The 16,314-nt window shown below is 42.7% G+C and overlaps 1 protein-coding gene across 2 annotated transcripts in view; it reads right to left on the reverse strand.

Moving 5' to 3' along the window:
- Positions 1-6,735, reverse strand: part of CDC42BPB (CDC42 binding protein kinase beta) — a 79,151-nt gene extending 72,416 nt beyond the window's left edge. For both annotated transcript variants that reach the window (XM_075193360.1, XM_075193359.1), the window contains exon 1: positions 6,350-6,735. In XM_075193360.1, the coding sequence (XP_075049461.1) occupies positions 6,350-6,524 (175 nt within the window). In that variant the 5' untranslated portion in view covers positions 6,525-6,735. The remainder of the gene's footprint in view (positions 1-6,349) is intronic.
- Positions 6,736-16,314: the final 9,579 nt, after the last annotated feature.

A 16,314-nucleotide genomic window follows, 5' to 3' on the forward strand; every position in this document is an offset into this window, starting at 1 on the left:
TTAACTTTTCCTTAGCAACAAAAGGGTCCTCCATTGTTTTTTTTTGTTATTGGGTACAGCACAATATGCTTCCGATGCAAACTTCTTTCCTGTCTAGCCGTCAGCAAGGAGGATTAAAGCGATAGCAATGGATGCCAGGGACGGATGAAAAGGAAAAAGTGATTTATAGATCTTGATGAGGAAAGTGCAAATAGATCTTTCGGTGTTCATTTCCATCCAGAAGTCCTTCTGCTTATATAATACCAGCATCACAAGAGGTTGCCCAATCAACTTCCTCATGTAGCAAAATATTGTAACCTACTGTCTACACCTGCGATGGGCAACAGACGGCCCCCCCAAGCTTTTATCTGCGGCCCCCAGCACCTTCCAGCTTTAGTATCAGATTTTTTTTCTTTGTTATAGCTTGTAACACTTGTTTAAAATGTTATGTTGTTACAGATGGGCATCTCTTTCTACAATTAAATGTATTTGTCACACGCCAGGTGATCGGGCAGCACACCCGACCCCCGGCAGACTTACCTTCCTCCGGCGGCTCGCTCCGTCCCGCATGCGCAGACCCGCCGTATTTAAAAAACCTTGGCTGCTCTTCCACTGGCCAGACTATTTGGCACCAAGTTTAAAAGGCACCTTCCCTGAACATCCGGTGCCTGCTCTCTAAGTCACTTCCTGGTGCTAAGACGTGGCTTCCCTCTAGTGTCTTGCTTGTCTGCAGAGCCCACGCTCTAACTCTGTTCCAGTGTGCTTGATCTATTTGTCCGCAGAGCTGACCCCCTACAGTTGTTGCAAAGCTGATTCTCTCCACTCCATTCCTGTGTGGTAACCGGCTAGACTGCAGAGCTCACACTCTATCTTCTGTTCCAGTGTGATCATCTATTTGTCTGCAGATCTGACCATCCGCTCTACTCTTTCGTGCCTACCAGCTCAACTGACCTTCCCAGAGGGTTTCGCTCAGTGCTCTTAGTGGGGGCCGCGACCTGCAAGACAGACGCAGCTAAGGCCATACGATCCCTGGTGAATACCATCTCCTCGTTAGACTCCGCGTCCTGCTGGAGTAACGCTAAGCTGTGCAAACCCTAGGATTCACATCATAAAGTCCAGACTCCGTGTGTGGAACCGCAACAGTATTGTTTCAAATTATTACTGAGTTTAAGGGTAATGTGCGGCCCTTTTGAAAATTAGAGGGTCGCGTCATGCGGCCCCTGAAGTGTATCAGGTTGCCCATCACTGATATACACGCTCTCAATAACTTTATTTGTAGAGCAATAGAGATATTTAGAGGGGCAATGGAATCGACCAAGCTCTTGCAATAGTAATGCATTCTTCTGGGACGCCACTGTCCATAACTGATAATGCATATTAGCAGGAAGCTTTTAAACAACCCAACATAGCCGTCATTCTTTACAAGCCTCTTTTAGAGCGAGGATATATGGATGTCTATTGTAATGTGTCCAATAGAAAATCCGATAGATGGAGAAATACAGGGGGGGGGGGCATGCCTCAAGGTAAGCCAAGTTGGCTAGCACTGGCCTATGCCCAAGACTGAAAGGAAGACAGGTTAGTAATGACATGCAAAAGAAACCATACACTTAGGTACTTTCACAGGTGAAAGGAACTGGTCTATGTTGCTCAATGGAGAGACTTTCATTTTTTTAGAAGTTGATTTACACAGTGTTTATCTCCCAGGAGGTCTCAAAGCATTGTACATTTGTAGAATAAAAACAGGATACGAAAAAACAAAACAACAAAACATTAAGATAAAAGAATGGAAGCTAAGCATTTGGTACTAGTGGGGCATTAACGCTGGATATAACAGACTGTTGGTAAAGGTAATTCTTGAGGCTGATTTGACGATTTCTATAGAGGCGGCCGCTCGGATTGTGCGATGAAGCGAGTTTCGAAGAGGAGCCGCAAAACTCAAAGCTTGGGCCCCAAATAGAGGAGATTGTAGTGATTGGTAGTATTTCTTCATCTGTAGATTTGTTGGTGTTATATGGTGATGACAAAGTACCTAGTATTGCAAAGATTGCACATGTAAAGCACTTAAGGACGTAAGGACTATTGGATTCCTTGGTCAACGTGCAAGCTTATTCACACCCCAAAGCGACATGTAGCAAGCTTGACGCATTTTGGGTATTCAGTCGATTTTGATCAAGTCACAAGAGAAACCAAAATCTAGGCTACCTAACACTTAGCATGCTTGAAAAATAAAATAATATAATGGAACTTTTAGTACAGAGTGGATTACCAAGGCAAAAATCATGTAATATTTTACTTGGACTTAAAAACATGTCCTTAAAAACAATTTACACCTTCGAGGCCACAGCCAGCTCCCAACAATGCTGAGTTACGCTTTGTAATATAAACAGGAAATAACATTTCTTGCTTCTAACTTGTGCCTTGGACACAGGATTCGGCGATAACATTTAGCGTACACTCTGTCCAGATGATTCTTCCATCATCACTTTATTGGTTTTATTATACGTACGGAGAGGAAAAAGCATTACAGGAATCCACTTCTTCTGGCCCCGGTACATATTCCCTGCGTCAGGGCATTTTTCGAGGACTACCTTCATTAAAACGGCACAGACTCATCGAACATTCAGAACCTTTTCAATTATTCATGCACTTATATAACTGTTCACAACTAGACAAATATCTCTCCAATCTGTCAAACAGAAAATCCAGAAAAATTTTGGGTGCCCACCCAAACATACTACCTTCTAATAAATACCAACCAAATGTTAAATTAAAAATTCCACTGATCAAAAAACATAATGGCTTAAAAAAAAAAAAACAACCACAAAATGTGGACAGCAGGAACATTTATTTTCTTTCCCCTTTAAACAAGTATAAGCCTCTGATATCCTGTAATATATTTGCTAGAATAAGCAGTCACTATGTATACAGTGGCTGAATTATCCTGCACACATACATTCCAAAGAATATAGGATGTTCTGCAGATCTGGGATGGGCAGGAAGAACTACACATTGTCTTCACGTGATCTGTTCAGACACTGTTACCCGAGTTCACTCTTGCTGTATCCACATGTTCTCCGATATCACCGCCGGGTACAAAGCCAACGCTGTAACTACAAAACAAATAAGTCTCACACTTGCCATGTTAACCAAACACAGAGTCTCTGCAGGACAAAGTTGTGTGTAGAAAACAACTCAACTCACTTTCAGGCTTTGCCAGGAGTCCAAGTTATGCTTCGGTTTACGGATGGGTGCCCCAAGTCTGGGAGTCTTGTTTATCAACAGACCCAGGGCAGATATAGACAGTGACAGAGCCATGCCTAATTTCAGACCAACAGTCTGCAACATGACCGAAATCAGCATTTCAGACACAAGAAAGGATCTAATTATCCTGCCCAGAATCCTACAAACAAACTGCACTTCAAAAATGACATAGAAATTACCTTCTTTCTCACCCGAAAAGCAATAAAGACATTCCTGATGTTGACAAGCAAGAAAGAGACCAACATAACCCATAAATAATTAGGAAGAGCACAGGTAAAGCTGTACAGGTTATTAAGCCTCTGCCAAATGAATTGTTATCAATTAGGAAAACAGAGTGACAGCGCCCTGCGACTGGACAGAAGTTCGAAACTAGGCTTATTATCCTGTATTTATAGGGTGCCACAAGGTCCGCAGCACCATAGAGAGGGAGAACAACAAGACCGTACAATGCAGTAAACAAATAACACTACAACTCTCAACACAGCTACTGGGGTGCAACTACAACTCTCAACACAGCTACTGGGGTGCAAGGGGTATATTATTCAGTGCAGGCTGAAACCTGTGCCCATTAGCGTGGGCACAACCAACAGCTTTAGAGCTACTAGAACAAGATTCATATCCTTCTCTGCAAAAGTGCAAGTATGTATACTATGGTGTACGTCATAAGGATTTGTTTTTCTTATTACTCACAGAGAGCAACAACCACTCCTTGGAACTAAGATGATTCTGAACAAGAACATACTAAAAATATAGCAATTATTTGTCATCATCACCGATGCCCACAAATAGTTAATGTTTTTGCTGTGTGTTACCAAAATAATTGTTATGGTGCATAGCTAGAAACATCTTGCTTATTGAGATTTTAGCTTATTGGCACAGTTTTTCCTATACACTCTCACAAATTATATTACAAACTGCATGATTCAATTGCAGACTGGTGCAGCCCTGTTTTATATGCTCCTAATGTATAGTCAGCTGCTTGATATAATCTCCTACAATTATGCACGCATATTTTCTTTCATATCTGATCAAAGACTGAATATGGCAACAAGCACTGACCAGGGTATAGGCAATCCTGAATTTAATAAGGGGTGTTCCAGGAGTAAGCAGTGCTATAGGGCATGGTAAATATCTAGAGCTCGTTCACACCTACCTGCTGTTAATGCACTTTTCGGACGCTAACGTCTGAAAACCACATTAAAAATAAGATGAATGGTTTCTAAAGAGCTCACTCCCACTATAGTGCGCTAAAAGCTAAATTATGCCTTTGAACTTTTAGAAAGCGAAACAAACTATTTCTCATGCGTTAATGCACGCTCACCAGCAAAATAGATTGTAAAAGCGCAACGGATGAAAAGCACATCACTAAAGAGAGTCTGAAGCGCAGATTAGTTTTCGATTTTGGAGCACATGCGTGTACGAGTCCTTACATGAAAGACTCCTGTGACCGTGTACAGATGTAGACTTGACTTTAAAGGAAACATTGGATGTTTTACATATAAACAAGGGTCCTAACTAACATACATCTACATAGAATTGCATCAATCAACATACAGTTGGGCTACTTATAAAAGACTTTCAAGCCTTGAAGATCTGCAGGTTAATGCACCAGCTGCCAAAAAACAGAAAGCTGATGACTGACAGTTCTACAAAATATACAGCACCGGTTCTAAACTTTATATTTCAACACAATCCACCATAATTAGATTAGCTGATTCACATGGGATGGGATAGATAGATATTCAATTAAAATATAAGATTATGGCCAATATGTAAATATAATGTCAAACAAGTCATAGTTAACTCAGTGTGTAATATATGAGTGATTTATTCATTGTACTGGTAACATTATTGGCTTTATTTTGATGTGTAGATGATCTTATAACAAACAGTGGTAGACAATGAATCCCCCCACCCCGGGGGATACTCCCATATGTCCTGTACAATGACTTGATGCCACCTGTCTTCCTGTGTAACATCCCTGTACAACGCCCCCAATGTTTCCCTGAATATCCTGGTGCAATGACATCCCCCCCCCTTCTTTTCCATTGTAACAACCAATTGCAAATGACTATTGTGTGCAATATTCCAGCACAATGACCCCCAATGTCGCCTTGGGTAATGCCCACTAATGCCACAGATACCCACTGTTATGTCATGTGCACTCCCTGTGCAATGCTCCCATGTCTTCCTTTGTAATGTGCCCTGGGCAATGACTTCACAGGTAATGTCACCTATATCCTAAGTGCAATGTAAACATGCCTCCTTGTGTAATGCCAGCCTGTGCTATGCCCACCAATGCCCTTTTATGGAAAGTCACCTATACTCCCATATGCCCATGCCTCCATGTGTAATGCCCCCTGAATATTGCCCCATGTGTAACAACCCTGTGCAATGCCCACTAATGCCCTCATATCTTGCCACCTATACCCCTTGTATAACACCCCATGTGCAATGTCCCTGTGCTATGCACACTACCACCTTGTGTCGTGCCACCTATGCCCCTTGTATAACTCCCTATGTGCAATGCCATCTACACACCCTGTATAAAACCCCATGTGTATTGCCCCTGTGCTATGCCCACTAATCAACCCCTGTGCCAAGCCACCAATACCCCTGTATAACACCCATGCTATGCCCACTAATGCCCAATGTCATGTCACCTATACCCATGTATAACACCCCATGTGTAATGTCACCCATACCCCCTGTGCAATGCCCAATGTCATGTCACCTATACCCATGTATAACACCCCATGTGTAATGTCACTCATACCCCCTGTGCAATGCCCGTGTCATGCCACCTATACCCCCGTATAACACACCCTGTGCAATGCCCCTGTGACATACCACCTATACCACCATATATAACACCCCATGGGTAATGCCCCTGTTCGATGGCCACTGAAGCCCCCCTGTGCCAAGCCACCTACACTGCCATGTATAACACCCCATGGGTAATGTCACCCATACCCCATGTGCAATACCCCTTTGTCATGCCACCTATACCCATGTATAATATCCCCTGTGTCATACCACCATGCATAACACCCCATGTGTCATGCCCCCTCCACCCCGTACACCGCCCCATGTGCCAGCGGGCACTTACCCCACTCCAGGAACTCGCTGACATACTTGTCCCTGCGCAGAGTGGAGCTGCTGCACTCCGTGTACAGACAGATCAGCACGTCCAGCAGGGTCTCCACACTCAGGGCCCCCTCGTTCCTCTGGGGCCCGTCCAGGAGCAGCTGCTCCAGCTTCTTCAGCCGCACCTTGGCCGACATGACGCGAGGGGTCCGCCTGGTACAATGTCCGGGGTATAACCTGGGGTATCCGAGGGCGCGGCTCTCTGGGACTACTCCATGGCCGGGATCCCCGTCTGCGGGCGGCTGCTGCTCCCCGGCTCTACCATGTCAGAGCTCCTCCCCCCCTGTCCCTGGGATCCGGGATCACCGACCAGACCGGGAGAGCTGACCCCGCCCACCGGAAAGGGCGGGAATGTCCGAGCTGACGTCACAACAATGCTGGGGAGAGCCCCCCCCTGCCCGTCACTGGGAGCACTGCACGTCCATAGGGAACAAGGACATTCACTGGAGTACAGGAGGCGGGGAGGGACAAACTAGTGCAGTCCGCGCTCTCTCCCACACTCTTCCATTTAAATAGGTTTGTTTATACTTTCCTTATGTATTTATTTATTAGTTATTTATTTATTAGTTGTTTTTCTTGACAGTATTCAGCATGTCTGCCTGCACCCCTCACCTTCCTGCTGTCCCAAAAAGCACTCATTAGTAAGTTATGAGGACAGAACCCATGGCTGACAGGGCATGTTAGGTGTTGCAATTCCATAATTGCTGGGTAACTACAGGTTTAGGTTTAATTAATGTTAGTAATGAATGTTCCTATGTTGTATTATGAGTCTTAAAGAGAGGACACAATTATTATTATTATCCTTTATTTATAAAGTGCCTACATATTACATAGCGCTGAGTACATTAAGAGGGTGATTATGAAATGAATAGCATAGAAAGTAAAAGAACATATCATCAACATCAATTTATATAGCGCCACTAATTCCGCAGCGCTGTACAGAGAACTCACTCACATCAGTCTCTGCCCCATTGGAGCTTACAATCTAAATTCCCTAATACACACACACACAGACACAGACTAGGGTCAATTTTTATAGCAGCCAATTAACCTACCAGTATGTTTTTGGAGTGTGGGACGAAACCGGAGCACCTGGAGGAAACCCACGCAAACACAGGGAGAACATACAAACTCCACACAGATAAGGCCATGGTCAGGAATTGAACTCATGACCCCAGTGCTGTGAGGCAGAAGTGCTAACCACTAGGCCACTGTGCTGCCCATATGGGCTTACAATCTAAGAGGTGTGGGGAACAATTGAATAACCAATTTAACTGCTGGTGGGGAAAGTGTGTGTGGCTATTGTAGGGCAGAATTTGTATCAGCCGCCAGTATTAAAGCTGGCGACTGGCATCTCTGCAGTTACCGATGGAAGGTGGAGACATGAAACGTGAACTAGCTACTGGCACCCATGACTGTCCTGGACATTTATATTAACCAAACCTCCTTGTTTTGACTTAGGTGACAGGTTAATGCCATCAAAGCCAAGAGCCCCCCTTGAACCCATCTGCTTGAATTTGGTATTAAATGGGGAGCACGTGTGCTGCATGGGCCATCGGTGTGTTATTTGGGCTTGTTGATATATTCTTTTGTCCTCAACTTCTAATTATCTGTTAGTGCGGAGTAGTTAGTTACCTAATCAGTGTTTTTTTCTTTGGCATTGCGCATACTGCATACCTCCCAAATGTCCTGATTTAAGCGGGACAGTCCCAATTTTATGACTCTGTCTTGCTGTCCTGCCGAGGACATGATTGTCTCTTGCCTCTTTCTCCCAGAAAACAAAATATATATAACACCCCCTTGAGCCAAGCACTTTTTCACTTGAAATAACCTTTACTGTCGGACTTTCCCCAATTCGCTCTTTTTTAACAGGGTCCTGGTACTCATATATTGAAATGACCCCTCTGCACTGCATAGCTCTTTATGTAGAAAGGGACGGAAGACGTCCTCTCTAAGGCTACGTACACACTGGCGTTTGAAATCTGATTTATTAACACGTGTTAAAACACAATTAAAAATGCATATAAACCGTATTGCAGTTATGTATGCATTTAATAAGCATCTAGATGTAACTCTCCAGCCAGGTTGACCTGAGTCAGATACATTGAAGTGGAACAAGAAGTGTTCAAAATAACGTAAATGCACTTGAAAAAGTAAATATCTATGGTCTAGTTTGCTAGAATGATGTTTATTTTCACATGCACTTAACATCCATTAAAAATGCACATTCAATTAAATTTTAACGTCAGTGGGTATGTAGCCTAAAGCTTTCAATTTCAGCATCTGTAATTCGCGACCCCTCCGAGCCTTAACCTGCGGCCCCCAGCTCCTTCCCGCTATATTGTCAGATTTGTTTGTTATCGCTTGTAACACTTTTTAAAATGCCTGCAGATATGTTATTCATAGTTGCCTACTCTCCCGGAATGTCCTGGAGCTTCCCAACTCCCAAATTTTTGGGAGTACTCCCGGACTTCCGGGAGAGCAGGACAACATCCTGGGTCCAGCTCACCTCATTTGTGAAGCGGTTGGGGGCAGGGCTAAATGTGTCATCCTGGCCCGCCCCCTCCCACCGATAGGCTGAAATGGGCAAAGTTTGACATGGGGCGTGGCCTAACTGCTCAATTCAAGTGGCCATGCCCCCAAGATGGAGCCCCCTCCCGGACAGCTGGCTGCAAAAATTGGTAAGTATGATGTTCTTACAGATAAGGGTCTCTTCCTTTGATTAAGTCTATTGTTTTATCTAATTGGATTAAGGGTAATGTGCAGCCCTTGTGAAGGTAGGGGGGCCTCTCTATGCGCCCCTGAAGTGTATCAGGTTACCAATCCCTGGCCTAGTACGATAGCTAGAAAATGATAGCTAGAATCTTATTGGTTATTATGGGCAACTCCTCCACTTTTCTTTTTTCCGTTTGATAAATCTACCCCCCAGTCTGGTTTCGTGACTGTGTTTGCTCCCAATTGGAAAGCACTGTAGAGTATGCCCATGCAATAGAAATAAATGATAATAAAAATACTATTATAACCACTGTGCCACCCTATATATAATACTAACCACTGAGCCATGATACCACTCAAACACACAAAAACAAAACAAAACACATGTTTAACATATATGTAGCTCTGAAGACATGCTTCAGTACAGGCAAGCGCTTGTGAAATGGTCCATGTATCTCATCACCTCTTTAGATATGGGGCTACGAGACATCGCTTGCTCCTCCCTATGTGTGGTATGTCGTACCTCACCCTCAGCCTCCAGGGCTTCAAAACACTCCCTGAACAAAGGACTCTGCAACAACACATATCTAATGAGCCATTGCTTCTATTCTAAAATATATGTGTACATTATGTAGTGGCAAAAATCTGCAGAACTAATTATAGAATAACTGAGTATGAGTACAGTAAAAAGTGAAGTTGTTTTTTTTAGAGTTAGTGATAAAATTCAGGATTAGATATAAACATTTCATGAGTTTATGTAAAACAGATAAGCTTTTCACCCAAGCTAACGATGGCACGTATTTACCGATGCACAGTAGACTTCCTGTCTAAAGCTATTAAAGGGATTCATAGTCAGTCTATCTTGGCTTAAGAAGCTATAGCAGTGAGATAGATAGCAAGGCAGCAAACAATGGCATGTGTAGCACATTTGAAATGTGACATTTCATTCGGGTGTGCACCCAGGAACACCTAGAGAGGGATACTCTGCAACGCAGTTTGCCACCGGAGGGGCGTGTCTAGCACAGTCTAAGAGGGAGGGTGTCTAGAAGAGCCCCAGATCATGTTATGTCAAACAGAAGTGTCCCCAGTTCATATTATACCACGCAGTATTGCCACCAATTACATACACACATTACAATTAAACACACGTACTAATAAAACATGTACGCAATAGGCGGCTCTATTTTTCTATGTGTGACCAGTGGTGGGATTCAGACGGTTCTCACCAGTTCGTCAGAACCAGTACCTAATTTTAGGCACGGTTCGGCAAACCGGTGATTACAGGCTGAGCCCTCCCTCTTTGTTGGTGGGGGGGGGAGCAGGGTCCTTGAAAAAAACAAAAAAAACCTCACCTGTCCGCGGTGTCGGCACTCCTCCTCCCTGCTCTGTCCGCACTGAATGTCGGACGTGACGTCACGTCACGCCCGACATTCCGTGAGGAGCGGCGCAGAGAGGAGTCGGCGGCAAGCAAGAAGACAGAAGACAAGAAGAGAAAAAAGAAGCCGATAGAAAAGGTTAGTGAAGGAATGGAAGCAAAGGCAGCATGACAGAGTGTGAAGGGGGAGCACAGGCAGCATGGCACAGTGTTTTGAGGGGCAGCAAAGGCAGCTTGGCACAGTGTTTTGAGGGGCAAAGGCAGCTTGGCACAGTGTTTTGAGGGGCAAAAGCAGCATGGCACAGTGTTTTGAGTGGCAAAAGCAACATTGCACAGTGTTCTGAGTGGCAAAGGCAGCTTGGCACAGTGTTTTGAGTGGCAAAGGCAGCTTGGCACAGTGTTTTGAGGGGCAAAAGCGGCATGGCAGAGTGTTTTGAGGGACAAAGGCAGCATGGCACAGTGTTTTGAGGGGCAAAACACATTTTTGTATACTTAAAACAGTCATTAGGGCAGAGAACTGGTTGTTAATTTATTTGAATCCCACCACTGTGTGTGACCCACCTCTGGAGTCAGCACACCGAGATCAGACCTTTTCAGTTCTGTAAAGGAACACGTATGAGCATGCAAGTCCGTCTCGGCCATCTTGTATGTTTAAAGGCCGCTAGAGACAAGCAGCCGTAGCGCTGTTGTAAATGGACCGTGCTTGTGCCCCCACCATTAATGCGGCTGTGCATTACGGTGTGACTGGGCACACCCTGTGCACATGCCTGTGGTTGCAAACCAAGTTCAGTTTGCTATCATGGTAAATGGAGATTTATTGATAATTAGTTCATTTTCCAGGAGACCTTTTTTCTGTACCTCCCTACATAACTGATTGAAGCAATACTTAAATTTGTTTAAATTACACCTGATTGATACTTGCTACACTTATTTTTATCTCAAAAGGACACATACATTACAGCAGCAATCCCATGAAAAAAATCAGGTGTGTTTCTTAACATAAGTCACTGGCTATAAGAAAATGTTGGTATTTACAATTTTTCTTAGTTTTCCCTTTAGGCTGTTATTTATGATTGTGGACTACCATGGCAACCACAGTCACAGGGCATATGATGTAGTGAGCAGAGAGGCTTTGGAACGCCCCTCGGAGCTATGATATTCTTCTTCACCCCCCTCTGCCATCACATGAATCTCCGAGCCAGTGTCTGACTGTTTCTGTGTCTGGCAGACATTTTTTTTTGCCATCCAGAGAGCTTTTGAAAAGGAGATAATAATGAGATGAATGCTTACAAGGCACTTAACTTGCTATTGAAAGAAAAAAAAATCTATGTGGTATTGCTGCTTTAAGTGCAAATAATTATTGACATGTTAAATGCAATTTTTATGACCATTCTTATTATCTGGGGTTTACAAGTTAATATTTCTTGAGGACAACTATGTCAATTTAAAAAAAGCATGACATAAGCAATTTCTGAAAGCTTGTCATGATTGGGATTTTAGTGCTTCAAGTTATGCCAAGACAGTTTCGCCCATAACCTGTTTAGATGCAAAGTTTCAGCTGCAAAGTGTCCCTGAAAACCATTTAAAATGTTAGCAACTACCATAATATGATTAAAAATACCTGGACTGCTTCAAGTGTTTCCATGGTTACAGATTTGCTAAGGAAGATCAGTGATTTACAACACACGTGTCAAATGGCAGCAACAGTGTGTTTCTGAGTTTTCAACTGATTTCAGACAGAAGTCTTATTTCAAGTATTAGGAATTGTTCCAGTAAGTTCTAGTACCCAACATAATGATTTTAATATTGAAACATCTTTTTTTTAATGGCGTTTCGCTTTAGAGTTGCAGAACATTTAAGTTTGCCACTTTTAAATGGCTGTGGGGGAGGAGTGTGAACAGGAGGACCAAATAATCCCTAGCAGGATGACCATGGGGCCCCAGGAAAAATGGCTGCATGCATCATCTGTTGGGACTCCAGGGCGTGGAAGGAGTATATTGGCAATGGTTGATTATGCTGCTTTAAGAAAAGTCACCCACCACAGTGGCGCACGCAGGGGGGGTTTCTGAGTCTCTAGAAACCCCCCCTGCGCTAACAAAGTGGCCACTGTCCTATACAGCAGCAGCTGCGCTGTCAAAGAAGCGTCCGCGGCGGTGCTGTATTGTATACAGCACCGACGCAGACGCTTCTTAGACAGCGCCGTGGCTGCTGTTTAGGACAGCGCTGGCGAAATGCGCTGTGTTTTTTTTGGGTCGGCGGGGAGAAACCCCCCTCCCCCGACAATCCTCCGTGCGCCCCTGCACCAAACACAGGATGGTGAGACAAAGATGACCCCGCCCAAATGAGCTAAGCAGTATGGGGAACACTTTAAACATAAATAAGCGGGGTCACAACTTTATCGCTAGATGTGTTTTGTTATTACAAGACGGCAGCATTATCAGCCGCCAATAATAACGCTGTCTTTGGTGAATGGCATTTCTGTGCAGCGACCGGTTTTACGTCACGGATGAAACGGCGGAAAATGGGGACACAAAACCAGTTACTGCAAAGATTTAAAATAGCTGACCAAAAATAGGGACAACTCTAAAGAAAGACAGACGGGCATTTTGACACCAATGAGAGACAGCTGTAAGGTATAGCATTGGCTATCTTTGACGTTTTTCTAATATGAGTACGCTGCTTATGCATGATATACGTGTGGCTATCCAAATAAGTGACATTGCTCTATTAAACCTGTAAAACAAAGCCGTATAAATATTGATAAGATGTGGCAATGTTCTATGACAGCTCGCTTCTGTTCCCAATTATGTGCTTTTATCCACAATACCTATTGATGGTTTAGTAACTCTTTTGGTGGACAGAAAAGAGCCCTAAGGTTGTAAACCTGTCAAATGGTCATCAGGATAAAATAACAGGGACCCCAGGGCACCGAGACACAATAAGATGCACAGGGGATATTATACAGCAGGAGAGAGGGTCTGTGTCCCCGGAGAGAGCAGAAAGCAACCAAGGGCTCTCCTCACAGTGTATTAATGTAAAACTAATGGATGTTTACTAGTATATGGATTTCAGTAGACCAGCATGCTTTGTGACCAACACTAATAATTAATGCATGCTTCTGGGTTTCTGTCGACGTTACCCCTGGATAATATATGTGTACTAGACAGCCAGAGGGACAAGAGATAATGTGTTTTATAGGTTAGGAATATTTATAAGGACCACTTAAAGCAGTGATGCCCAATTTTATTTTTAGCAAGGAAACCAAAGGTCAGCGAATGTGCCATTATGCTGGGCACCCAAAACAGGAGATTTTCAACACTGTTCCATTTAAACTAGTCTGGAAATTATAGTGTTAAAAATTAAACTCTCATTTAAATATGAGGCTCTTCAGGGCGGAGTCCTCATTTAATTAGACTTTTAACTTTTTCTTTTCCAAGTTTCTCAATTTAGAGGGTAGATTGCATGCATGACAATGAGGGGTCCCACATCACTGGTTGCCCACCTTAGATTCAGAAAGAGAGAGAGAAAAAAGTTCCTGTACAATGGCTTTATGCTGGCTTTGCTATTAAAGGTAAGCTATGGTTATCTGTTATCAGTCATTTTTTGCCTTGGTGTACTCGTTGCCCTTCAGGAAATCTGCTATGCACAGGAAAGAAAATTGAAATCACAAAACAGCTTTAGTTCTGATCAGTGCTAAAACTTTAACATATAAATTTGTGAACGAGTTAAAGTGACTTGTATTTTTAGGTTTAGCGAAAAAATATAATTTTTAATTAATTTTTTAATACTTTTGTACTAGTACTTGCACAAAAACTCCATTCCTGACATGAATATTCAGAAGTCAGTGAAGTCTACTTTGTTAGATATTTTGTACTAGTCACGTTTACATACTTCCCAACTGTCCCGATTTTCAGGCTTTGTCCTGCCGTCCCACCCAGGGACATGTTTGTATGACATGTATGTAATGGGCAGCCTAGCGGTTTACAGCGCTATGTAGCTCTCTGGGAGTGTGGCCATCATGACATGTTGTGAAACTACAAGCCCCAGCATGCTTTGCCAGTAGATAGCCATCCGACAGCTGGCAAGGTATGCTGGAACTTGTAGTTTCATAACACCTGAAGCACAAAAGGTCAGCCAGACCTGAGGTAGAGTGTGGTTTGTATACCATGACTGTTACGGAGTGCACACAGGTGAGTTACTTAGTAACAGTGAGTGCCTCACATATGGAGGCAGCCATCTTTTTGAAGCCCTCAAAATGGCAGCCTCCAGTGTGTGTAGGTGATAGGTAGGTGCACTTTAATTTCTAAACAATAGAATTATAGCTATGTTTTAGTTCAAATTAAATGAATGGCACAGTTCATTGAATATTTTATTTCAGACAATAGATTAAAATAGCATCTTTATGATAGTTTTATATTAAAGGAGTTTCCACCTGGAAACGTTTACTAACTACATTGCTCTAAATTCCTGGTTTCCTGCTATTTTTTAAGGATTTGATATCACCCTGATACTGTAGCAGCCTGTCCCCTGAGGTACCCGTAGTTCTGCCACGCACTGGCCATATTTGAGGTAATTACGTCACTTTGCTGCTCCCAAAACCTGTTCTAAGAGACAGCAGCCTTGGTTTGCCCATGCATCAAAGGTTCTTCAATTATTTTAAATATATTTACTTGACTGTGCCTATGTTTGTTTTTTACTCACACTTATGAAACTGTATTTCTCCAAATGACAATTAGATGAATTATTCATCCTTCTGCCTCAATAAGATATAGTTTATTTTATTGTATTATTTACTTGACATTTATGTTGTTTAATGTCTACAGTGACTCAGCTAATGAGAGTGTCTGTCTACTTGTTAAAATACCTACACTGCTACTTGGAAAAACAATACATTAATTATACTGTTTCTCACCACTCAGGAACTGAGCATGTGACTGTTGAGAGTGTAATTAACACCAATGATTAACCCATTCCTGGTAATTACCACTAATAATAGGCACTAAAATATTCTAGACTCCCAGGTCAGTCAGCAAAGTCTGTCTTTTTATAGCTTGGGTTTAATTCATTTTAAACAATAGAGAATAATTGTATCTCCTACTCTTCTTCACAATAAGAATGTTCTACTATTTATGGATGAAATCAGAAAATGTCATGTAAAAAACAATAAAGATTACAGGGTTGAGTTGGTTTTATAATATTGAACATTAATTATGCCTGAAACGTATCCCTTTAATATTTTTAATTATAGTCATTTTTGATTATTTCCTTTAGAATGTAATCAGTCTATTAATTTTTGCATTGTTGAGTATGAATGTGTAGGATATGTTTTAAGGGTTGGTTGAGGGTTTAAGTCCACCTTTTGCGCTGTATAAATAGATGATGATAATATGGGGATTTCTGCAGACCTATACATTAATATTTATACTTGACAAATATAAAGGGAAAATAAAATAAATAGTATTAGAATCCCATTAACTATATAGAGTGTAAGGTATTTTTTTTCCATCAGGTTTGTTCTGTGATTGTTTTCCTGCTTTGTCTTCAGTATTAAGCAAGTGATTATGATTTAATGGAGATGACAACTCCTATTAATGGCACAAGATTTGCCCACCGCTAACTGATGTCATACGTCACACGCTCGCTGAGCGTGATGCTGATTGGTAGACAGTCAGACAAATAGACAAGTTATCCATAGAGATTGCCTCAGAATGGTCACGCCATCGCCAGACACCGCCTGCGGGTGAGGGGCCCCGTCTTGTGGCCCTCTTGTCTCAAGGCATGACACCCCTGTGGGATCTGCTGCTTTAAATGGTAAGCAGTGTGACTGACAGGAAACC

The sequence above is a fragment of the Mixophyes fleayi genome, chromosome 12 (assembly GCF_038048845.1).
Source record: "Mixophyes fleayi isolate aMixFle1 chromosome 12, aMixFle1.hap1, whole genome shotgun sequence".
Lineage (NCBI taxonomy): Eukaryota > Metazoa > Chordata > Amphibia > Anura > Limnodynastidae > Mixophyes > Mixophyes fleayi.